Raw genomic sequence first — 25,578 nt, 5'->3', positions numbered from 1 at the left:
ACTACAGAAAAGGTGAAGAGTAAAGTCTGTAATTCTTAATCAAGAAATTACCTACCAAGATGTGAATGAAGCCAAGATAACAGTTCTTTCTAATCAAAAAATGATCTGGCAGAATGTGCAGATATTAAGCTGAAAAAAACAAAAAACAAAATAAAAGATTTTTCAGAAAGAAGTAGTAGGTTTTGTAGCATCAAATACATTGCTTATTTTGTTTGTATGTGACTTGCAAAGTGCTAGGCAGCTGCTGAGGGCATGTTTCCCTCCTCTGTCTCTGCTCTGAGCATCTCTGTGGGTTGTTGGGTACACTGAAAACGGGGCTTTAATGGAGTTTGTTAAAATGAAATAATGCAGTGACAAGTCTTCCATTTATATTAGAGACTGTGCTGTCCTCAGGCCATTTTCTTTTTTTCTTTTCTGCTAGTTGAAAGTAGAGCATATTGAATGCTGTGCCTGCTTTCAATTACATGACAGTAATATTCATGTGTATGTGTTGGAAGGGAGCTCCTTGACTCAGTTATCAAAATACAAGTTTGCTCTGTTGGTAGGAGTTTGGGTAGGGCCTGACAAATAGAGATCTTACACTTTAGCCCTCTAAAATTCAAACCCATGTTGGGTGTGTTTTGTTTGTGTTATTTCATGGTCTTGTTTTTTGAAAACCACGTGCCGGCTTTAACCATTAGAGTCCATGATAAGAAATTTAGACAGATGGGAAACCTGTTTTAGCTGCTAGTGCTATACAGCAGAAATCTCTTTTTCCCTTTTTTTTTTTTTTTGTCTTTCTTTTTTATGAGGTTTATTTGCATGTATTTTCTTTCTTTTAAATTTTTTTTTAATTTTATGTTTGTTTTTCTAGGTTTGGGTGGGTTCAGTCACAGAAATAACTGATGATGACCTCTGTGCAGAAGATAAGGACTCCTCACCATCAGACCTGATTTATTCAATTACATCACCCAGCAATGGGTACTTGGCTCTGAAGTCTTCTCCAAACAAGAGCATCCTTAGTTTTACTCAGGCTCATATAATTGAAGGGCAGCTGGTATTTGTACACAATGGTATGTTACCATACCACCTGTTACCAATATATTGCTCGTGTTCAGTGTATTTGCATTTGTAACTGTATGAGGATCTCTTTGTAATGTCACAAAAATCTCAGAGTGCTGGTTATGTGATAAATGGTCTTAACTATCTAGACAGGAAACTGTCCTTATGACCACTTAAATGAGTGCTCATGAGTGGTGTTCTGTGAGAAGACTATTAGCAGCTGTCTTACTGAATGCACGGTTTACAGAAGGGTAATAATGCCATGCAGCTTTCAGAGATATGTAGTTGATGTTTTTGACCATTGTCATTGAGAGTCTTTTAAAAATCTTTTGACAGTGCTGGGTTATTCATGTACTAGCAGTCTCTCAGATACCTGTCACAGTATGGTCATGCTCCTAAAAAGCTCTGGGCAATGAAGTTGTGACTTACATGGGTGAGATGAACATGGCTGTGAAGAAATTCTGCTATAACCATTGACTCTTTTGACCAGTAGTGAGAAACACAGATTTTTGCTGCTTCTACAGAAAAAAGTATTGTGTAGACAGTAAAACAGGGAGTCACAGCAGCCTCCAGGGCCCTTAATTAGCAGCACCAAGAAGCTCTGGGAGTGAACATCTCTGTGAGGTTCTGAAGAAGGGCTGGGGCTTTTATAGGACAGAAGCTGCTGTGTTCCTGCTCCACCTCTGTTATCATATTGCATTAGCTGAAAAGAGAAGAAAGGAGATGCTTAATAAGGGTAAACAAGTTGAATGATGGGGAAGGAGATAGAGGAGGTACAGGATTGTCTCACCAGCCCCTGGAGTGAGCTGGAATTCCTTCCAGGGCTTGCTTGTTTTCATCAGTCACTCCAGATCTGTGCTGTGACTCCATGAGGCTTGGTGCAGGTTAAAGCACTCTGACTTTCAGAGAAGTACCTTGCAGAGTACATAAGTGTTGCTGAAGTTGCTTTACAAGCAGCTGTTGTTGAGCTGTTGGTATCCTACTCAAATAATTTAGGCAGGAGGTGAAAGGTCAAGAACATAGCAAAAGCGAGCCCAGCTGTTCAAGTTGTTCCAAGGGAGACTTGATATGTAAAAACCCTGATGGTGGTAGGAAGATGGTAGTCTGAACGTGAGGAAATTAATTCATTCTGTTCCTGAAGTGGCAAATGCACATCTGTAGCCTTTGGAAGTTATCTTGATTAATAAAAGCAAAAAGAATAGCAAATTCAATTTTTTTTTTAGTGATGGGAATGTGGGATGTGCAGTAGATTTGAAATGCAAATTTGCCCAGGTCATGCATCAGCTCTTGCAGCTGCTCTGGCTATATCATTACCTCCAGTGTTTCAGAAAGTACTCTTGACATTGCAGTTTTTTTATTTCTTCAGGCTTTCCTCCTTCATCTAGGAAGAAAATAATTTTCTTCCTTCATCTTGGACTGTTGCTGGAAATGTCCTTGCTGCGCTCATCTTTCTCCCAGCCTTGCCTTGGACCTTCTCATCTCTTGCTGTCACAATGTCTCTTACTCTCCTCTTCAGCTGCTTTGTCCTTTCTCTTCAGTTTTCTGCTGCGTACTAGCTTTGGCTCCTCCTGGCAAATACCTCATTTCATGTTCTCCACATACTGTCTTCTGCTTTTCCCACTCACTGTGAACCTTCCCAGGGGGAAGGAAGAGCAGCATCTTCTTGGCTGAGGCAGTTCTTCTACCCAGTGAGACATATTGCTCCAGCTGTCACTGGGCTTTTGCATCTGCACATAGCACTAGTGCTTTGTTCTTGAAGTGTTTTGTAGTACAAATGAAGTACTACCATGCATTGTTTTTATGTCTCTAACATCAATCTTCATAAAGCTTTTCCTTCATCTTTGTTCAGTCCTGTGAATTACATTAAGCTGCTTATTCTGTGCTGTGAGTTGCAAGTCTGCCACTTTGCTCTTATATCCACCCTTTAAATTTTGTCTGTTTTATAAATGCAGAACCAGATCAGATCTTTCCTTTTCTGTACTCCTCCTTCAGTGTAAGAATTCCTTCCCTTTTCTGCCCTCTTTTCATTCCAGGGTGCACCCTTCCCAGCTTTTGCAGTATGGATCCACAGTTAATTATTCTTTAAGAAAGAACTGAAGTGACCTTTTGTCAGCCTTTGTCTCCTCAGCACAATTTTTACAACTCTGTTTCTGATATCCTTTTTATCACCTCTGATCAGTTATCTCTTTAACAATTGTGATAAAATAATACCTAAGCAGCGCTTCAGGATTTAGTTCTGTTCTTGACACTGTCAAAGTGTCAGATCATATCAATCACAGAGTTGCTCTGCATTGTCCAAAAAATCAAGTGAAGCTAAGTAAGCCTTTTTCTCCTAACTTGAAGCAAGTGGCTGGTTCTTCAGTGCATCTGAAAATGTGCAACTGCTTGTGTGTATTTATTGTAAGGAAATGTCAGAGCATAAAAGCTTTTAAAATAAGAAGCAATATAACCTGGTTAACCTGGTTAACCTCCAGAGCTGCTTCTGTGCCTGTCCAGATGTGGGAGCATTGCCTAAGGGAACTGTTAGCTATAATCTTAGAACCCACATTCGATTCTTTTGATATGTTAATTTATTGCTAGGCAAGGAGCACTGGTCTTTAAGTGAAGTACATGACAACATCCTGCTTTCACCATATATATTCATGTAGCAATCTCACAGCAAAATTAGGCAAAGTAAAAGAGCAATTTTAAGTGTTTTGAACAATTAATGTTTTCATTTTTCATTCTCTTTTTTGTACCTAATTAAACAATCTGGACACTGTCAAAGCCAGCCTCAGGAAGCACCGTATACCTTAATAAGTCAGTTTTGAAAACTGTGTTTCTTCATGAATCCACTTGGTCTCCTGGATGTATTTTTGCTTTGTGGCCAAACTACACATGGGTCCTAAGATTAAAGAAAAAGATGTGCATTTATTATGAGTACACATATAATCTGAAATAATTTAAGCTGTGGCAAGATATCCTCTTCAGCAAAACTGAAGGAGAGCAAAGAAAAAAAGCAATCTGTGATTTGGTCCAGTCCTTTAAATATAAATAAAAAATGAAAGAATGTTCTAGTAGCTTTTCTCTTAAAATTACTTTTGTGACAAAATGGCTTCTTAAATGCCCCGGTACCTCCTAAGATGAAATAGAAAGGTGTCCAGTGTATGTATTTGTATGTTTAACAAAAAACAGAAAAATATTATAAATTTATGTTTTTGTTATCTACAGGGGCAATGTCTGGAGGCTTCAACTTTCAGGTAACAGATGGCTTGAACTTTTCACCACGGCAGATTTTTAGCATCACAGCTCGGTCTCTGGTCATTAGCCTTGAAGTGAACAATGGACTCAGAGTCTTTCCAGGTCTGTTTTTAACAGCTTATCATTATTTTGTGCACTTAAAAAAATTGCACAGGTAGCAATGTATGCTGTTATTTGCCAGATTGCCAGCTGACTAAAATATAGATATCTATACTTGGAAACATGCATCTGTCTGCTTTTTAAAAGAACAGCTACATTGTCTCAACAGCATTTATTGTTTGTATGGTCTTTAAATTTTTGATGTGAGTAGTGCTTGGGGTGATGTAATTTGGCAGTAAAACACATAAGGCACTAGGTGACAATAACACTGTCAGCCTAAGCTCTGAACATTCCTCATTGAGAGTAGTTCAGTTTAAAAGCACTATAATATATTCAAAGAGTTAGAGGTGCAGCATGCTGATTAGAGCATTCAGGCTTTCTTAACTAATATTCATCATCATCATCATAGAATCATCATAGAATGGCCTGGGTTGAAAAGGACCTCTAAGACCATCTAGTTTCAATCTCATGCTGTGGGCAGGGTCGCGAACCAATAGACCAGGCTGCCCAGATCCACATCCAGCCTGGCCTTGAATGTATCCTGGGTGGGGCACTCACAGCCTATTTGGGCAGTCTGTTCCAATGCATCACCACCCTGTGAGTGAAAAGCTTCTTCCTAATAGCTACCCTAAATCTCCCTTGTTTCAGTTTAAAACTATTTCTCCATGTCTTACCATGTAAACGGTTGTTCCCCTTCCTGTTATACACTCCCTTCAAGTATTGGAAAGCCACAATGAGGTCTCCCTGGTACCTTCTCTTCTCCAAGCTAAACAGGCCCAGTTCCCTCAACCTTTCTTCATAGTAGAGGTGCTCCAGCCCTCTGATCATCTTAGTGGCCCTGCTCTGGACCCGCTCTAAGAGCTCCACGTCCTTCCTGTACTGTGGGCCCCAGGCCTGGATGCAGTTCTGCAGATGGGGCCTCACAAGAGCTGAGTAGAAGGGAACAATCACCTGCCTCTCCCTGCTCGCCACCCCTTTTTTAATGCAGTCCAGAACACAGTTGGCCTTCCGGGCTGCAAGCACACTGCTGGCTCATGTCCGGCTTTTCATCCACCAGAACCCCCAAGTCCTTCTCCACAGGGCTGCTCTCAAGGAGATCTCACCACAGTCTGTATAAGTACATAGGATTGCTCTGGCCTAAGTGCAGTACTTTGCACTTGGCCTCGAACCTCATCAGGTTTTCATGGGCCCACTTCTTCGCCTGTTCAGGTCCCTCTGGATGGCTTCTCTTCCCTCCAGTGTACTGACTGCACAACTCAGCTTGGTATCGTCTGCAAACTTGCTGAGGGTGCATGCAATTCCATTTTCTTTGTCATTGATGACGAAGCTGAAGAGCACCTGTGCAAAGACTGACCCTGGGGGGACATGACTTGTGACTAGCCTCCACCCAGACATAGAACCATTGGTCACAATAGTGATTTTTGCATGGCAAGTAAGCAATGAAGTACGTATCCATTGGATGCTTAATCTCATCATACTGCTAGTTCACTTTCTTACTTTTTTAACAGAGTTATGGAGGACGGCACAGAATAAAGGATGGATAAGAAGGACTGAACAACTTTGATTTGTATTTGTGCATTTGCAGTTAACTGGGTCAGCAGCTGAGGAGAGGACTATTTTTAATTAAAGTATACTGGTGCAGGAGTTAAAAAGGTCTCACCAGTGCCATTTCCTCCTTTGCACTGGGAAGGGTAATCGCTTGTTGAGTTTTGTTGCATCCTGCTTCTTGTTTGCACTACCTTTTTTTTTTTCCTCTGAACATGGCCAGAGAGAGACAGGGAGCTAGGAAAGCACTGTAGATATTTATCTGTATCTTTTTGTTTTATTAATTCACTACAGAAGAGAAGCACTTCAGTTTCTAAGACTTCATAAATGTAAGCTGTATAAACAAACACTTGAAAAGAAAGCTGCTTAAACATGGGCAACAAAAATGAGATTGTAGCAGCATGATCTTCTTCAATCAATATAAATGGAATTCAAATAAACCCACTTAAAAGGTTTATTAATCTGTGATTTTGAGGTGTAAGGTTGCCTTAGGCACAGGGCTTAACAGGAATTCTGTCTTAAGCCATAGATAATTATAACAAAAGTATGTCTGATACTTCTGTAGAATAGTTTCTAGACTTTCTATCAGTTCTGCACCTTGGAAAGTAGAATATTTCTTTCAGTACTGCAAGCTGTATTCATCTAACCTTCCAACTTCTACTGAATTGTTGCTTGCTTTGAGTTAGCAAAGATTCTTGTTTGGTGCTAAAAAGTATTGCTAGCTTTTGCCTGTTCTCTCCATGATATGTTTTAAAAACATTCTGGAATTTTACAGGTTTCAGTTGTACTTGTTCATTGTGGTACGATAGTTAAATCAGTGATGGTGCCAGACATTTAACCCACACACATAAAAACAATAGCCGGTGCTTTATTATGTTTTATAGCAGTGAGGGAAGTGTTACTGTTGAGACAACTTGAAGAATCTTCCCTCTAGGAAGTTAAATCTGGAATATATTGTGAAGAATTTGCCATGTCTGAACGACTAGGTATGAAGTATTCTTTCAAGCATATTTTTCTGCAGTTTCATAAAAACGTGTACTGCTGTTTTCTTTTGCATTGAATATAGCAAAATTGTTTGTTGAGTTTATGGATTTTTTTGTGTCCAACAGCAGCTCATTTTGTTCAGTGTGCTTAACACATGGTGTGATGGATACATGAGCTTTTCTTATGTGTGCTAGGTATCTAGAACATGAATGTTTGCTCTCTTCAAGGAAGCAACTAATTGAAGATGGAATTAGATGAGTTGCTATTAGAGAAGAAGTATTGTAGGTATTTGTAAACATAGCTGTATAAGCCAACCAGTAGACAAAATGGTCCATAACTGTTCAGCAGTGACTGGAAAATGATCGTACAGAGTAGTTTCCTGATTCAAAATACTGGCATTAAAAACAGACACCAAAATCACTAGATAGTGACAACAGTTTTATGCTGTTATGTTCTGCTTGTATGGATTAGCTTGGCCCTACTCTGAATCGTGCATCCAGTCTCTCCTTTCTGCATAGTTTGGGTGGTGGTCATTCTGCAAACTGCATGCCCTTGTGCTGGAAGCAGGCAAGCTGTGATTGCACTTCCCTATCCTTTAGCCAGTCTGTTGGCTGGCAAATAACCAGTCTTCTCCCTGTCAAGGGGTTGGGCCCCAGCAAAACTGCCGCAACTGCCAGAAAAAGTCAAAAGAAAAGCATTCATCCACTTTCATTATGTGTGTTGACCACACTCAGAAGGTTGTGTTTGAGCAGGATCTCATTTCACAGGAGAGTGCGAGAGACTCAGAGTCTGTGGCCCTGAATGGTATTTTGGCCTCTGCCGTGCAAAGAAGCTCCTTGTGATCAAGTCCTGGCTCCTGAGTGAGGTCAGGTCTTTTGGGAAGGAACACGGATTTTGTGAAAAACAGAAATAATCGCAACACATCACAGTGTAATCATGTTTGGAAGTTAGTCTGTCTTAATTTTTTATGGTGCCAGGGCCTGATTTACATTAATGAGGTTGTTGAGAAATAACTGTTTATAGATACACGTGGTCTGATGAACTTTTGTTCTCTGTTCTACATTCGTGATCACATCTGCCATAGACTCAACACATGCTTCTGCTTCCCTGTAAGTCTGCTTTGCAAAAGAGGAAGAAGGATAGTAGAGAGAAGAAGGGAGTTTTCTTCAATTAGACAGTGAGAGAATTTTTCTAGTTCTGAGAGACTGCTTCACTTTTCTAAGCGACACTGTTACACAGAGAAATGAGAAGGTAAAAAGGGCAAAAGAGCCAGAAGCTCTTTTTGTTCATTTTGTTATAACAACTGTATTCCAAAGTAGATGTGATTTTGAACCACAGCACAACTATGCATAAACAAGTAGAACCCCGATGTTATGAACAGCTTGCAAAAGATTCCCATTCTTTGGTTTGATTACTATGTTTTCCCATCTGAATATAATAGGAGAAAGATTTTGTGTTATTCCTCTGTAAACGGAAGGTAAATTTATGGTGGGGATGGATTGTTAATGCAAACCTGAAGGATTTCTGTTGCTACTTTTGAAATGCTGCATTGCTACTTGGAGCATGATGCTCAAGAAAAAAACAAGACATAAAAAGAAAGGCAGAAATGGGGGCAGGAGGAGCAGGATTATGAAAATCTATTGCTCTTCCCAAAGTATCACTAAACATCAGATTCAGTTTGCTGAGTGTATACCATCAGGAAACTGTATCATTAAATTAAAAAAAAAGTGCTGAAACAGGCTTTTTTCTTTTCTTTTAGAAGGTTTGGCTTTTCTTTTTTTAGGTTTGGCTTTGTCACATCTGTCAGAAATTGTCCTGATTTGATTAGATTCCAGGAAGCTCTCTATAATCTTTAAGCCAGAAGGTACTGGTTAGTGCAGTTCTGTGTACTGAAAGGACTCCTCAGTTGTCCATCCATATGAATAATAGTTTATTTCAGTTTAGACCATTATTTCTGTGTCTTTCCTAATTTGTTTCATTCAGTATTTATTTTTCAGTTTCATCTAATAAAAATCATGTTTCACATTCTTAAAATGTGGTTTAATCTTCATGGTTTTGGTTATCTGTGTTCACTAGAAGATTCACTGTGTTAAGACTTCTCAGCCAAATTACTGGCCCTTTTGTGGGCACCTGCAGTTACCAAATACGTTGCCAATACTGACTTCAGCTATAGTTTGAATTTATTTCTAGATGTGTAATACAAGGACAGCACTTCTTATACAAGTTCTACTCCTTTGTTCATATTGCTTTTACAGAAGTTAGTATTTAGCAATTGCATATGCTGAAGAGAAATGTACTTTCTTTCATTTCTGTAAAACAAAGGTACTTCATACTGATGTGCTTTTATTGAAAATGTCATGGAAGAGTTGCGTTATCTGGAAGTAATCAAAAATGGGGTAAACTTGCTGATCTTACAAAGCACTATTAAAATGCTAAGCAGAGTAAGCAGATGAGAGAGTGGTTTGTACCCTTTCTGAAAAACTGCTGTTGCAAATCTAAGTAACTTTTAATTGATGGTTTTTAGGTTCCAGGAAACCTATTTCACAACATGATCTGAAAGCTGTAACCAGTGATGTGACCAGTGCAGGAAACAGAACTATAACTTTTATGATTCTAGTTTCCCCCAAACTTGGAAGGCTGATCAGAACAAGCTCTGATAATACCACTCAGGAAATCCTCAGTTTTACACAGTCTATGGTAAGCATTTACGTTATAATGGGTATTTCAGCAGTAGATTGTTATTTCGAAGGGCATCCCAATTGTTTTTTCTTTGTCTGGTAGATTTATATTTGTTTAGTAACCAGACATATGTGACCCATCAATGTGATTGCCCACATTTGCTGTGTCATTAAATATCTGGCATGTAGTAATGAATGCAAGAGGAGCCTTTTCCTCCCTCTCGTTGAATACTAGCAAAGTCTTGGCAATTTCCACTGTTTTGCTTGTAACAATATTTTTCAAGAAGAGCTGTTCTGGTGCCATTAACCAGCAGTGAGAGGTTGGAATCCTTTAGTTTTTGGCAGCAGGAGTAGCCTCGTGCTGTATGAAAACTCCAAGTATCAGATTCATTTCAGCTGTGCACAGTTCTCATGGGTGTCCCCAAGAAGACTTTTACTGACTTGATTGGCTGTGATATTAAGTGTTTAGAGAATGTTAACTGTGATACAGGCTCTCATACTCGAATGATGAAAAAGGTGGCAGCTCATGTAACTTGATGGAAAACATTCTGCAGCTGAAAAAGAAATTGGTTATGTCTGTTTGCAGAGTCTAACTGTGTGCTCTGCACACAGTAAGATTTTCTCAGAAAATCTTATTGTGGAGGTAAAAGGACCTCAGTGTATGACTTTACTGTGGGAAAAATTAAGAAGCAATTTGGTCTTAATCTACATTCACAGATTTTAAAAGAATTAAATGAAGGATTGAGAAAATCTATTGGTTGGAAAGTGAAGCATGACCAACAAAACAGAAAAAAGACCGGCACTTTTATTCAATAAAATAAACTTTGGAACAACCTAACCAAGGACTGTGGTGGAATGTATCTCCGCCTGAACTGTATAAATCAAATTGAAGATATTTTCTCACCCTCAGCAAGTTTGCCGATGATACGAAGTTGGGAGGATTGGCTGACACGCCTGAAGGCTGTGTTGCCATTCAGCAAGACCTGGATAGGCTGGAGAGCTGGGCAGAAAAAAACCGGATGAGGTTTAACAAAAGCAAGTGTAGAGTCTTGCATCTGGGGAGGAATAATTCCATGCACCAGTACAGGTTGGGGGATGACCTGCTGGAGGGGAGCTCTGCGGAGAGGAACCTGGGTGTCCTGGTGGATGACAGGTTGGCCATGAGCCAGCAGTGTGCCCTTGTGGCCAAAAAGGCCAATGGCATCCTGGGGTGCATTAAAAAGAGCGTGGCCAGCAGGTCAAAGGAGGTGATCCTCCCCCTCTACTCTGCCCTGGTAAGACCTCATCTGGAGTACTGCGTCCAGTTCTGGGCTCCCCAGTACAAAAAAGACAGGGATCTCTTGGAAAGAGTCCAGCGGAGGGCCACGAAGATGGTGAAGGGCCTGGAGCATCTCCCCTATGAGGAAAGGCTGAGTGAAATGGGTCTGTTCAGCCTTGAGAAAAGGAGACTGAGAGGGGACCTGATCCAGGTCTATAAATATCTAAGGTGTGGGGGGCAGAATGGCGAGGCTGGACTCTTTTCAGTGGTGAGTGGAGACAGGACAAGGGGAAATGGCTGGAAACGGGAGCATAGGAAGTTCCGCACAAACATGCGCAAGAACTTCTTTACAGTGAGGGTGACGGAGCACTGGAACAGGCTGCCCAGGGAGGTGGTGGAGTCTCCTTCTCTGGAGATGTTCAAGACCTGCCTGGATGCCTACCTGTGCGACCTGCTGTAGGGAACCTGCTTTGGCAGGGGGGTTGGACTCGATGATCTCTGGAGGTCCCTTCCAACCCCTACAATTCTGTGATTCTGTGATTCTGTGAAAACTGTGTTCTAATCTCATCATTATTGTTCTTACTGCAATAACTATGAGCTGAGTTTTTTCTTAAATTATGAGAGAGGTGAGCTGGCTAATGATACCATTCTCTTCAGTTCCTAAAGCGGATGATACTTATGAGCATTAAGTGAAACAGTTAAGCATGTCAGAAAATCTTTCAGCTAAGAATGACATTTTAATCTCTTTCCCTACACATAACAATATCTACATATGTCTATGGGATGGTGCCGTGGCAGAACATGCCACTTCTCTATAACTTTAGTTCTTACTAATGTATAGCTAACTTTGCCTTGAACTTTGTAAGATGTGTAAGGATTTGAGCTTAATAATTTGTGTTCTTCTCTTCTCCCTATTTTCTGTTGGGGGTCTTTGTATTGCCGTTTTCACTTCAAACAAGTAGAGCTAAGTGATTCATTGCAGGTAAAATGAAGGTATCTTAATGGGATCGCTATTTATTCTGGCAGAGACTGTGGTATCCTGCTATTAGGGGAAGAAAAGAGATCCAAAATAAACTTACCGTCTAGCAAGCTATAGCCATAATGTCAGTGAAAAAATGACATTGACGCTGCAGGCATTATACATTTTGCATTGCACAGAGCATAAGAATTCCAGTTTCTTGTTTCAAAGCTTGTTAATCTGATTTGAAATGAAAAGTATTTTGATGTAGTTTCTTTGTTTGCATTTTCATTTACGTAACTCTTTCTTGTGGAACTTAGAATTTTGCTTCTAAAAATTATAGGTAGATTATAAAAAGAAGTTAGCACTTTTGTTGTGGTGCTGAACTCTGCCATGTTCTATGTGGCTTACTGTCTCTTTGCCAAAAAAAGAAAAAGAAAAAAAAATTGCATTTCCAGTGGAATTTTTCAAGGATAGTTGTTTTGCAGAAAGAAAATAAGAAAATTAAACAAAAAATTAAAATTAAAAATTCTAGTGCATTAAACACACTAGAATAGCACAGTAGTTTTGAATAGAAGCGTTGTTTTTCCTCTATCAGTACTGTCTATGATAGTTTGCAAGTATTTTCATTTTGCAGAAGTCCATAATTTCTTTATTATATTTGAAGTCATTGCAGAGATAAACAAGGCAATGCTCACCAGTTTCATTTTCTTAGTAGTGCAGATATTAGCATGGTTTTGGATTTAAAAATATGTAGGAAGATTAACAGTTGATAAATACCACTGAATTTATCAGAAACATATTGTGCCTATTCTTGCTACATGAACTTGCTTTCTTTATCTCGAAGTCATACCGCCAAGCTTTGAAAAATTGTTTTGAAGTAACCTATCATTTTAATATCATTTTTGTGTGCTTTGTCTTTACTCTTTATTTACTCTGTATTTAAAATCATTCTCCTTTTTTATCTTTGGCTCTCTTTACCCCAAAAACAGGTGAATGAAGGTGTGATCATGTATGAGCACTCAAAGGCAGAGTCAGCTGACTGGAGTGCAGAAGATTTCTTTACATTTACTGTCTCTTCTCCACCATCAGCTTTAGACCCTCAGATATTCCATATTGTCATTTCATATGAAATTCCCAGGCATGATTGGAACAGTCGTCTTCTTTCAAATACAGGTAAAAATAACATACTGTTTGGCTCTCCACAGTAATGGAGTAAGATCTGTTAGGCTTCCAATGAGCACATATGAAAAATCAAAGGGAAATTTTTCTTCAGTATCAAATGACCAGAATATTTTAATCACAGGGGATAGTCTAGAAAGTAGGTGCATCTCCGCATCTTTAAAAATGTGATTAGCCACCTTTATTCAGTTCTTCCTGCTTCTATAGTGGATATTTTCCATTTTGGTAGAGATAAGGAAAGCAATACCTAGAACTTTGAGATACTAATATTTCTTTAATGATGCTCTATAGAAAACTCTGTTAGTTATGGATAGATCTCTTTTAAGATTAGTTATAATATATATCTAGCTATGGCATATGGAAATCAAGGATGCCATGAAAGAAAAATATTTGTTTCCATGTTCTCTTTTTTGAGCATTATCAATTTTTGAAACACAAATCTAATTTCAGAAACACCACAACTTCAGAATACTGAGTTTCTAAGACTCTCTTTTCCTTTCTGCTAGGTACTGTAGTCCAGGAAGGAGGTAGAATATTAATCAACAAAACACATTTAGATGCTTCAAATCTATTGATTAAGCTACCTGAAGTACAACGCTCCATGTATGAAGTCTGGTACCAAGTTGTGTCTTTACCCCACCATGGTATAATAATTGTTGGAGAAAGAAATGTTACAAAAGAAAAACCTAATTTCTCACAACACATACTGAACAAATTTGGAATTGTGTATGTGCATGATAATTCTGAATCACTTATGGACAATTTCACTTTTGCTGTTTGGTTAAACCTAAAGACCAAGTCTGCAACAAAGCCCCATGGTGAAGTTTTAGAAGAGATGTTTAATATCACTATTATTCCAGTGAATGATCAACCACCAGAACTGAAGACTAAAAGGCTGCACCTGAAAGTCCTGCAGGGAGATGTGTCAATGCTGGGGTCGGAGAATCTGAAAGTTGAAGACTTAGACAACACGCCAGCAGAGCTCAAATATTCCATTGTTAGCAACCCCAATAATGGTTATTTAGCAATGAAGAGCAATCTGAGTATCTCTATACAGGATTTCACACAAGCTGATATTGACAGTGGTGGGGTTTGGTTTGTACAGGATGGAAGTTCTTCTTCTGGGGTGTTTTATTTCAGTGTGACTGATGGTAAACATCGTCCCTTATACAAACTTTTCAGTCTTGAAGTTGTACCAATTACTCTTGTTCTGGTCAACCTTACGGATGTTGCACTTCCACAGGGTCAGACATCTGTCACTATTACTAACACACAGCTTTCAGCTGTCACAAATGGAAAAAGCACTAATGTCATGTATGAATTAACTCAACCCCTCAAGTATGGGCACCTGATGATTGAAAATGAGCCGGTTACTAAATTTGAGCAGACAGATTTGAACTTGGGAAGACTTTCTTACCACTTGTCAAATTTCACTGTGTTTAGAGAAGTACTGATGTTTATGATATTCACCGCAGAAAGTAATCTAACAGAACAAGTGCTGAACATCACAATGAAGCCTTTAGTGCAAGTTGTGTCTGACATGCAAATTTCAAATCAAGCAGTTTATAAACTCAAAAGCAATGACCTGGATGCTTCTGAGCTAGCCAATTTAACAAACAGTAATCCTAGATTTGAAGTTATAGTGCCCCCAGCTCATGGGAGGATTGTAAAAAAAAGGTTTGTGAATGATGCAGTGTTTGAAGATATTCAGACATTCACCCAAACTGATATTGATGGAGGTGTTGTGCTTCTTGACATAGATACAAATATGACAGGCATTGATCTATTAAATGATTCATTCACATTTGTGCTCAGAGCAGATGATGTGCAGCCTGCTGTTGGCCATTTTGAGTATTCCATAGTGCCATACAGTCCTCCTCTTGTGCAGAATTTCACAGCTGAAGTGCCTTTCATAACCAGTATGACCACTTTAAAGATTCCAACTACCTCTAATGACAGGGTGCTAGTTTACTCCCGTGATGAAGTACCTACTGTAGCACCAAAGAAGATTGTCCCAGACGTGTGGGTAGGTCGGAAACGCTGGGGAAATCAACTGGAGGAAGGTCCATTGCTAAATCTTGCAGTGGGAACAAGGGGATCTGCAGGGACTGAGACCACAGATCAGGTTAATGCCATGAGCTCCAGAGAGCAAGCTGGTGAAAGCAGCAATCATTTGTACATCATTATACCCCTGGTCCTGGTGTCTGTGTTACTCATTATTGTTGTTATTTCTGTATGCATTTTGCTAATGTGTCAGAAGAAAGAGAAGGCAAAACCCCTTGTCAAAAATCAAACAGATGTAGTCCTCAGCAGTCCAGGTCATTGTCTGGAACGGAGTCTGACTGTACCCACCGTTACAGTGACCCCTCTCCTGAAGGGAGCCGAGGGAAATACATCCTCTGCACTGATGGCAGTAAGGCATGAACAGCTGCTTCCTACCATGCTTCCTCTGACTGCAGAACAGCCTTTGCAAAATAGCTGGTTAAACCTAGATCCTGAAATGATCCAGTATTGTCGAAAAACAAACCCAACTTTGAAGCGCAGTCAGTACTGGGTGTAGTTCATGGCCAGTTTTGGTCATGCCAACTGATGTAATTTGGAAGGAGAGTGTACCTTACTGACACACAATTCTTTATTATGATAATTTATAATAGGTCAAATGGTGCATTGTTTGTTAGGTGAAACCCACATAGCTGTGAAATAGTCTTACTGATTACAGTGGCCATGAATTGAGTTTTCCCACCTGATCAGATGCAGAACTTGTCCTCAGATTTTTAGTGCAGTCTGTGTGTGCAGTATTTTTTATTTTCCATGACAGGGGTAAACTAAAATGTACTGTCATGGATTATATCTATTTTAACATTATTATTTTTTGAAGAACTAAGTTTGCGGTAAAATCCTGTGTTCTTTCCTGAACTGGTACTTCTATTTTAAGAACTTGAAACTGTTTTTACAAGTAGATATCAAGGTGCTAATCTTGATAATGTCATTTTGACCCAAAGGCTGTTCAAAGGCCAATAATAAAGAAACAAAGCTGTAATTATTTTGCCAGGTATTCATCTGGATCAGTGAGCTTGAAATCTGGCATTCATTTCAGCAGTAATTCTATGACAGTAGCAGTAAGTAAAGGTTCCAATAAAATGCTTACTGGGAGGTGGCTTTTTTTTTATTGTTTGTTTTGTGTTTTCCTAATTTGTTGCTGGAGTGTAGCCTCAATATCTGCAGACTGGTAAAATGTATCCATGGCCTCTAATCCACATGGCAAAAATTGTGCCTCTGCCAGTCAACCTGCCTGCCGAATTATTTTCAGGCTTAGTTTATGTCTGGAAGAACGTATCAAATTTCCTGTTTCTTACTAAGGGCTAAGTTCTGCCTTCAGTGAAGCAAGAGCAGCTCTCTTTGTGATCTGTGAGTCCAAGCAGATGATGGTATCATCAAATCCTTTGCTGCAAACTACTTTGTGTGGTGGAGCTACTGACTGAATACTGTGACTAAAAACATACTCCCTTCTGAAGGTTCACAATTTACCATTCATCTCCCAGAATGCAAGTCTTGTGTGCCTTATGCTCTCTGACAGGTACTATGTACTCTTAATTATCTTACTCATAGTACATACTTAGTCATAGCAAAATGTGCAGTTATTTCTCTGTAAGGATAATGTTTTTGTGATTAATGTTTTTCCATTTATGAAAATGAATAGTGGTGTGCGGTCTCCTGTTAAGGTCCATTCTTTCTTCCACTGAAAACAACAGCTAAATTCTTACTGACTTCAGAGGACAAAATCACCAATGAACTTCTCATATATTTTTGTATGACCTTTTAGGTAGCTTCTCTGTAAAAACACTGTCTGTAAATGTCTCACTGCTGCATTATTATTATTAACACTGGAATAATATTTTGTTTTATCCAAATTACTGCTGTTTTTGCTTTTGTAGCATGGATGTATAGGTCCTTGGTGCTATTAATTTCACAGTTCTTCATTTTGGTTGTCTTTTTCTGCTGTTGATTGATTGCGTTTCTGGCATTTACATATTTCAGTTGAGGGAAATGTTTACCAGTGAGAAGGGCCAGACTAAATCTCTGTTACTGCTATGTCCCAGGAGCTAAATACTTGAGTAGCATGCCCAGTTAGAAACATTTTAAAGCAGTACACTGTTTGGAGCCTGCTGCCAGGTCAGTGTCAGTGGAAAATATGCAGGCAACATTTTCAACTGTTTCAGTTAGTGGAGAGATATGAATCCTTCATATGCTCAAACTAAAATGTATTTGAAGCATATTATGCAGTTTTTGTTTTACTTGCCATCTTTTGTCTTTACTTGCCAATACTTGCCATCAAGGAAAATTTGCCATTTTTCCTTGATGCCACTGTGAGCAGGCTTGAGGTCACCTTCTACCATCAGTGTAAAAGCCTGGGATTTGAGATGTCCCAGATGGACTTTACAAGCATGCAGTATAGGCCTTTCTAGTTAAAAACAAAAACAAAAAACCTTTGCTACTATTTTAGAAACTGTCAGCAAAGAGGTGGTGCTGTCAGCCATTGCAGGGACACCCTAGCATCTTTGTGGAGGTGCAGTTGTAGTCTCCTGCCACTTCCTGAGACCTTATTTGCTATCACCAAGCAAACAGCAACTTCTTCCAGATTCCAGCTGTCAGCAGAGCACTTGCAATACCCTTCCTCCGGTGCCATTTAGCCAGTAGCAGGAACTCAATTCCTTTGTATCTACTCCAAGGCTCCACTCCAATAATAAAAAACAATAATTAAGAGTTATAATCCAGTAGTTCCATGACACTTAAAGAAGCATGTCTCACATTTCCCTATGGTTGAGACCCTCCTGTCAACAGAAAAAGAAGTGTCATACTCCAGAATGAAGTTACACCTACCATGGAATGAAGTTACATGCTTTTAGTGCGGTATCAAAATATTGTTACTGGAGTCCACAGTGTAGACAAGCTGAAAAAAAAAAAAGAGATGAAATATGTGCCTAAGAGACTTTTTAAACTATGTATCATTGTAAAGACAGGTAAGGAGGTGGCTGTGCTTGTTGTGCCATAGAGATGGAAGATAGGGCTACTGCAGTGGTGGTAATGGTAAAAAATGAAGCCACAACATATTATCAAGTGAATAAAAAAAACAGTAATGCGATTAGAACTTGAAAACTGGATGGACCCTTTGCATATCTGTATTTGTATTCTCTGAGCAAGAAATAATAGAAAAATACAGAGGAGATGGCTGAGTTTTTGTGTAAGCATAATGAACTAAACTCTTTTTTTTTCTTTTTTTGAACTTTCTTTTTCTTTCAGAATTGCTCTTGCCTGACAACAGAAGTTTACTTCAAGTAGAATGAGCACTATGAGCTGTGTTTTAAGAACAGGGCTGTTTCTAAAGTGTTAATTTTTTCTTTAGTAAAAACCTAAAGGCCTGATTGTGATGTATACCAGCATTTAGTTTGCTCTCCCAGTGCTGCTGTTACACAACCGTGCCATAATACTTGCCATACTATTGAACTTTTGGATGAGAACTCTCTGTGGAGAAGTATATTGTATCACTGATTGCTGGGTTTTGTATAAAATGCTCTCTTTAATATTATAATTGATAATTACATGTGGATTTTACTTTAGTATCGTAACCAGAGTCCTATTAAAAAAAAAAAAAAAGAGTGCCTTAATGTAATGTAAGCTTTTCCACTGGACAAGGCAGAATAGCCTCTGTCAGAGAATGGTTTATCTTATCTTACCTCATCACGTGTCCTCTGGGCTGTGTTCAACATGGGCATGAAAGTAACATTAACATTGATTCATTTCAGGCCAGTCAGTCTCCCCTCCATTCCTATAAGGCAGTGGGACAGCTTGTTCTGCATGCCATTGCCAAGCAATCAGAAGACAAGAAGATTATCAGGAGTAGTCAACATAGATACACCAAGGAGAAATTGTGCTGTGAGAAAACATTCTGTGATGTCCTCAGCAGCTGAGAAGGTGGGGATGAGCAGTGGATGTTGTGTATCTTGACTTCATCAAAGTGTGGACACCGTCTCCCACAGCATTCTTATTATGAAACTTAGAAAGTGTGGGATAGATGTATGTATGGTGAGGTGGATTGAGAACTGGTTGACTGACAGAGCTCAGAGTGTGGTCATCAGAGGTACAGAGTCCGTTTGGAGGCCTGTAAGTAGTGGTGTTCCCCAGCAGTCATTGCTGAGTCTGATCTTCACCAGTGACCTGGATGAAGAGATGAGTAGAGTCCACCTTCAGCAAGTTTGCTGATGATGCAAAGCTGGGAGGAATGACTGACACTCTGGCAGACAGTGCTACCATTCAACAAGACCTGCACATACTGCAGAGTTGGGCAGATTGGAACCTGATGAGGTTTATCAGAGCAAGTGTAGAGTCTTGCACCTGGGAAGGAATAACCACATTCATCAGTAAAGGGCAGGGGCTGAGCTGCTGGAGAGGAGCTCTGCAGAGGAGAACCTGGGTTTCCAGATGGACAACAGGTTGGCCATGATCCAGCAGTGTGTCCTGGTGGCCAAGAAGATATCCTGAGGTACATTAAAAAGAGTGGCTAACAAGTTAAGGGAAGTGAACCTCTCACTCTGCTCTGCCTTGGGGAGGACACATCTGGAGTACCTTGTCCATGTCTGGGCTTCCCAGTTCAGAAAAGATGGATATCCCAGAAGGAGTCCAGTAGAGGACCTCAAAGATGATAGAGGGCCTGGAGCATTTCTCGTGTGAGTACAGGCTGAGCAACCTGGGTCTGTTCAGCTTGGAGATAAGAAGACTGAAAGGGAATCTGATTAATGTTTATAAATATCTAAAGGGAGGTGGGAAGCAAATGGGTGAGGCCAGGTTCTTCTTGGAGATGTGTAGCAATAGGACAAGGAGTAATGACCTAAAACTCGGACATAGGAAGTTCCATACTACCATGCAGAAGAAATTTATCATAAGGGTGATGGAAAACTAGAACAGGTTTCCCAGAGAGTTTGTGAAGTTTCATTCTATGGAGATGATTCAAGACCCATCTGGATGCCTGCCTGTGTGACATGCTGTAGGGGACCAGCTATTGCAGGGGGATCAGACTCTGATCTCTTGAGCTCCTCTCCAACCTGTGTGATTCTGTGATTTGAGTTTTCTGAAACAGCACTGCAATGGGTGGGTTTAAAGAAGTTTTATGTCATTTCACTACACATGCTTAGAATATCTTGAAGTACCAGTTTCTTAAATGTTAATATATTAGTGCTGTTTTGTCCCTGTTCCAAAAGGCAGTAGAACAAGCCTCTTGATACCTGTCAGCCGTGTGCAACAGTCATGCTGAATTACAGAGCTGTTTTAGTATTAATTGTGTGCCCCAGATACGGTAAAAATGTAAGCACCTTATGCTTGCCTTAGAGAATAAGGCAGTGTGCATTTGGCTGGCTCTGTGAGGAGCCATGCAGTTTAAAATTCTATCTGTTGCATGCTAAAACTGCTTCCCAATTTCAGGATAATAAATTAAGATAATATTACCCCGTATTGCACTAAATGATTTCTTTAACCGGATTTTGATCTGTCTTTAATCAGAACTGGGATGGTCTGTTGTTGTTTCTGTAGCTTGAAATGTCAGAAATTCTGGTGGCAGCAAGGGAGCAGCTTCCCCTGGGCCATGACACAGCATCTTGACACAGAAACCCGTAAGTCCCAGCTACAACATTCGTTGCAGCAGCCTATTAAGACCTCCTAGACCAAGTCCAGCAGTGAATTACTGCAGTGTGCTAAGCTACAGGCATACATCCTGTCTGCACCATTTTTTTTTTCAAGCCTACCCTTTTGATGTTATAGTGAAATACTTTCTGTGAATATTATTAAAGATGCTAAAAATAATTGTTCTGGCATACTCAGCAGAAACTGTTTATCTTCACTTGTTTCAAATAGTCGTTTCTGCCAGAGCCTGCCTACCCCAAATCCAGTCCTGGACCAGAATGTTCTTTCATTGCAATCTATAGTTTCACATCTGTTTGTAGGGAAACGTGGTATGGTGAAATACTTGCTTTGCATGCTCAATTCCTCATTTCCAGTTTTGCTTCTTGGTTATTTTTGCAGTAATGCTTTGTACATGCTGGTAACCACTGCCTAAACATGAAGTTGTTTGCAGACTGAAGTTTTAGCTGCATCATGTTTTCAAGGCCACGCAGAGGGAAGAGCATCAGATCTCCAACACTGGGGGAAAATCAAAACTGAGCATTGTTATGGCATATAACTGAGCGTCAGAACTTTCTGAAAGAGCACAAGCAAACAGCTCAGAATAAGTCAGTGGTGTAGTTTATAGCATGTGACTTACCAAACTCATTACATAGCAATTTTCGTGTATAGTACAGGAAAATGTGTCTGAATGAGATTCTAGACAGAATTTTAAAATAATCAGAGATATCAAAAGTGCACGTATCATATACAGGTTCAAATATGTATAAATGAGGTTAAATAAGTAGGTCAGAGAAATGTACAAAGTTGATTTCAGATATGCAAAGTCTCCAGGAGAGCTGCTTTGCTATCAGGAAGTACTGGGGAAGATGTTGGTTAATGTGGGGGGAGCCAGGAGGACAGGACGGAGACACGTTCACTGGGGTAGACAGAAATACATGAAAACCACACAAGGTCATTTAGAAGCAAACTTGCTTCTTTGAAAGGCAGAAGTGATGTAGAAGTGCCACATGATTATGACATGCCACATGGTTTAAAGAAGTCTCCTCTCTGCCAGAAGAACAAGAAGTGAGATGACAAGTTCTCTTGCCATACAAGGAGAGAAGTTCAATTGGCTTTTTTTTTTGTGCATTTCTTCACAGCTGGTAGGAGATTCAGTAGAATTAAACTTGCTATGGCATGAACATACTGAATGTAGACTTAGAAGATGGCTGGCTGTCAAGAAGTCCAGTGGTGGGGATAAATCAGATCAAATCACAAAGATTCTTCGTTATATAACCATTGCCCAGTCTTGCTGAGCAGATTTAGCCAGGAAATAACAGAGATGTTAAAGCCTGCTGGCATGAATATTGCCTTAAAAACAGAGCTACCATGTTCTTACTCTCTTGGTCAAACTGCAGAAGGGAGCAGGGTGAAGGGGCAGGATAAGGGGAAATGGTTTTAAGTTGAGGGAGGGAAGATTTAGGTTGGATATCAGGGGAAAATTCTTTACAGAGAGAGTGGTGAGGTGCTGGAACAGGCTGCCCAGAGAGGTTGTGGATGCCCTGTCCCTGGAGGTGTTCAAGGCCAGATTGGATGGTGCCTTGGGCAGCCTGGTCTGGAATTAAATGGGGAGGTTGGTGGCCCTGCATGAGGCAGAGGGGTTGGAGATTCATGAACCTTGAGGTCCCTTCCAACCCTGGCCGTTCTGTGATTCTGTGAACTTGCCTGAGGTTCTGACTGTAATCACAATTAATGATTAATGGTAACTCTAGTTAGTTGCAAATGCTTAAAGGTATGTGAAAGAATGGTGACATGGTTCTGCCTCAGAGCACACAACTAACACAAATAAAGATGGACCTGAGCTTAGCCTCTGGAAAACAATGGAAGTAGGTTGAGGAACATTCTCATTTACACATGGCTTCATAAAACAATTAAAAATCAGTGCTAGAACTAAGATCAGGGGCAAAGTAAGCAGAAGTGTTATAAATCAGCTGGAAGATGAGTTACTTGCTTCATAGCACCTCTTAATCAGTCAGGCATATGCAACCAAGGCCCTATACTCTGTTAGGAATGCTGCAACTTAAGTATCAGTGTTTTCTGATTCTAAATCACCTTTCCCCTGGTTGTAGACTTTAGGATCATTTAGTCCTTCCCCTTCATTCTGATTCCTGGGATTCTGGGAGGTCTGCTTGTTGGTCCTCACTTTCGAATACAGGATCTGGCCTCAGCCCTGTGCTTCTGTCCATGCCTCACGAGATTTGTGGGTTAGTAACTACTGGTCACCACTGTCCTGAGCTGTGGCCTACTCTAGTCCGAATCTACAAGTTACATTTAGAGACACACTATACCCTATGTCCATTTCTGTGGTTTCCCAAGATGCTCGAAATATAAAATGGTGGGTTGAGGATGTTCCTGTTGTATTGCCACTGCCAGGAAGCAGTGCTCCCCCAACCCCAGCATGGCCGCAGCACACCTAGGTCCTGGCACACCTCGGTCCTGGCACACCTCAGACATTTAATAGCTCTATGTCAAGCCTTCCTGGAGACCTCTCTGCCTCTCCTCAGCTCCCGGGAGCAGCCCTCTTCTGTGGAGGTGCTGGATGGGCCATAGTGCAGAGCTCCTTTGCTCTGGTTTTGTAGACCACCACTTTCGCCCTGCTGGGGAATTCTCAGGCTGACAGCTGTGACCAGAGGGCAGTTCTCTATGAAACGCAGACTTACCCAGTTCCTGTGAGACATTTAACTTCCTCTTGGGCTTTTTTTTTGTTTGTTTGTGTGTGTGTACGTGTGTTTTCCAAAAAGCCAATTCTGCTGTGACTGACTGCCCTCCTGTAGGAATCAAGGGCAACTGGGGCTGGAAATGGGCTTTGGTGTCCACACTGAAAAGACAAGCCTAAGAAATGCCGAAGGTGGATCTAGCAAGTACCTCATGAAGGTAATTTATATTTGATTTCTCACATGTTCAGGGCAAAACCACAGGACTCTTGAGTGCTTTGGAGATGACATGAGTATATGAAAGGTACACAGCTACACAGCCAGCTGGGACTGACTGGCTGGAAGTAACCTCGCTGGGTTCTCAGCTCAGAGAGATCTGTCACAGAGGTGTAGCAGGTGTGAGGTGTGAGTGCTACTGGCACCTGCTTCCTGTTAGCCACAGACAGAAACAGAGAGGAGGAACATCTAGCAAGTGCTTTCATACGGAGGTAAATCACAAAGAAGGACTTGGGTGTCAGTACACCTGCCTAGTTGTCACCCAACAGAGAGTGACCCACATGAAGACCTCAGCGCTGCACACAGGTGGGCCACATCCAGATGGCTGGAGGCCATCCTCACACTGCTGGCCCTTGGACATGCCTTGGGCTGGGGCCAGGACTGGCAATTCAGCATAGAAAGTGACCTGAGTTTTGCATAATTCTGCCAAGTTTAACCACCAGTGCAGCAGTGACAATGGGACTAGGCAACAATAACACATTCCCAAATCTGTTAACAACCCTATTTCTGCCAGTGGCAATATAAATGCAGCAGCTGAAGAGAAAGCAAAATCTTGGACCTCCGCTCCAGCCAGCACGTTGGCAGGGTTAAAAAAAACCCAAGTTGCCACTGTATTTGCAAAGCTCTGCCAGATAAGGATGATTTTCCATACGTTTATTGTGTGGGGCACTCATATATCATTAGGGAAATCTGAGTTTAAATTGCCTTCATCTCTGACTGGGAAAGGTGTGACCCCCCACCTCCTGCAAACCGACTAGCTAGCAGATTTTATTTTTAATACGTTATATACTGCCACTGACTCCCGGAGTGCTGGTGTCTGAGCATTCAAATCTGCTCTGACAAAGGCTGTGCATAAATTTTCCTCTCCAGAGAACTGCCCTTAGATGTTAACGACAGGGGCTTTTTTACCCATTGTTTTACAGCTTTTGATGTTTTTGTTTTCTGTTTTCAGATAAACAGTCTCACAGAAATCATATCATGACAGTCTCAAGTAAAGCCATTCTTCTGACGTTTTGCTGTTACCCAGCAGCTACTCAACAGACATGTTTTCCCATTGCTTTTGTGACAATGCTTACTTTGTTTTCCAGTTTTAATGAGTTACATTCAGCTATGCTTGCTTCTTTCTTGACATGTTGTTTTCCCATTGCTGCACCAGCTCCTAATGTTATTCTAACACCCAGTAAAATTGCTCAGCTGGCAGCAGATGTGAATCTACCCGAGCAGATTCTCAGATGTGTACAATGCAAAAAACCACACTGTTTTGTATAATCCATGCTGGTTTTGAGCTGCCCTGGGCCCACCTTAAAAGAAAATATGAGTGTATTTTGGCCTGTTTTTAAAAAATGGAAGAGACAGCCTTCTCAGACACTGCCTGGCACTGCTGCAACTCTATCTTAATAGAAACTGTTTTTCTGAGTGCAGAAGTAATATTAAAAGGGTGCTAGGTTTATCTTCAATATCCTTAATGACTCGTTGTCAGTTTTCTAATGTCACAGTATTTCAGAACCTGTTTATTAATCTGAAAGTGATAGAAACAGCTGTATATCTAAGCTACAAATGAACGGCAAACAACACTGCTAAGCACAGAGATGGAAAGAAAGGCCCCTTTTCAAGCATACTGAGAACAGTATTTAACAGGAAGCTGGCATGAAATTGCATTGGCTCAAATATTTTATGTGCAATACATAGCCAGTTTTGTGTATGGTAACAATTGTGTGAGATGTGACAAAGTGGCACAAAAAGTGTGTCTGTCAACAGTTCACGGGCTGGTTCGACCCAGTTTGTGACTAGCAGGGCGGAGGGATCCTCAGATCCGCGCCTCCGGAAAAGGGAACAGGGGACCCCAAAATAATTGAGAACAGCAGCAATGATCTGAGTGAAACAAACTAATTTACTAAATATAGTATCAGCAAAATAATGTGATATAATGGAATTGAAGCTAATAAATCA

At 40.4% G+C, this 25,578-nt stretch overlaps 1 protein-coding gene across 1 annotated transcript in view; it reads left to right on the top strand.

Annotated features, from left to right (window-relative positions):
* Nucleotides 1-23,382, top strand: part of LOC125686776 (chondroitin sulfate proteoglycan 4-like) — a 44,784-nt gene extending 21,402 nt beyond the window's left edge. The window contains 5 exon segments of the mRNA XM_048931196.1: nt 854-1,052; nt 4,252-4,383; nt 9,434-9,606; nt 12,796-12,979; nt 13,492-23,382. Coding sequence (XP_048787153.1) covers nt 854-1,052; nt 4,252-4,383; nt 9,434-9,606; nt 12,796-12,979; nt 13,492-15,545 — 2,742 coding nt within the window. The 3' untranslated portion in view covers nt 15,546-23,382.
* The last annotated feature ends 2,196 nt before the right edge of the window (nt 23,383-25,578 follow it).

The sequence above is a fragment of the Lagopus muta genome, chromosome Z (genome assembly GCF_023343835.1).
Source record: "Lagopus muta isolate bLagMut1 chromosome Z, bLagMut1 primary, whole genome shotgun sequence".
Taxonomy (NCBI): domain Eukaryota; kingdom Metazoa; phylum Chordata; class Aves; order Galliformes; family Phasianidae; genus Lagopus; species Lagopus muta.
Note: the sequence above shows the minus strand (reverse complement) of the source record. Positions and strands in the feature narration are given on the sequence as shown.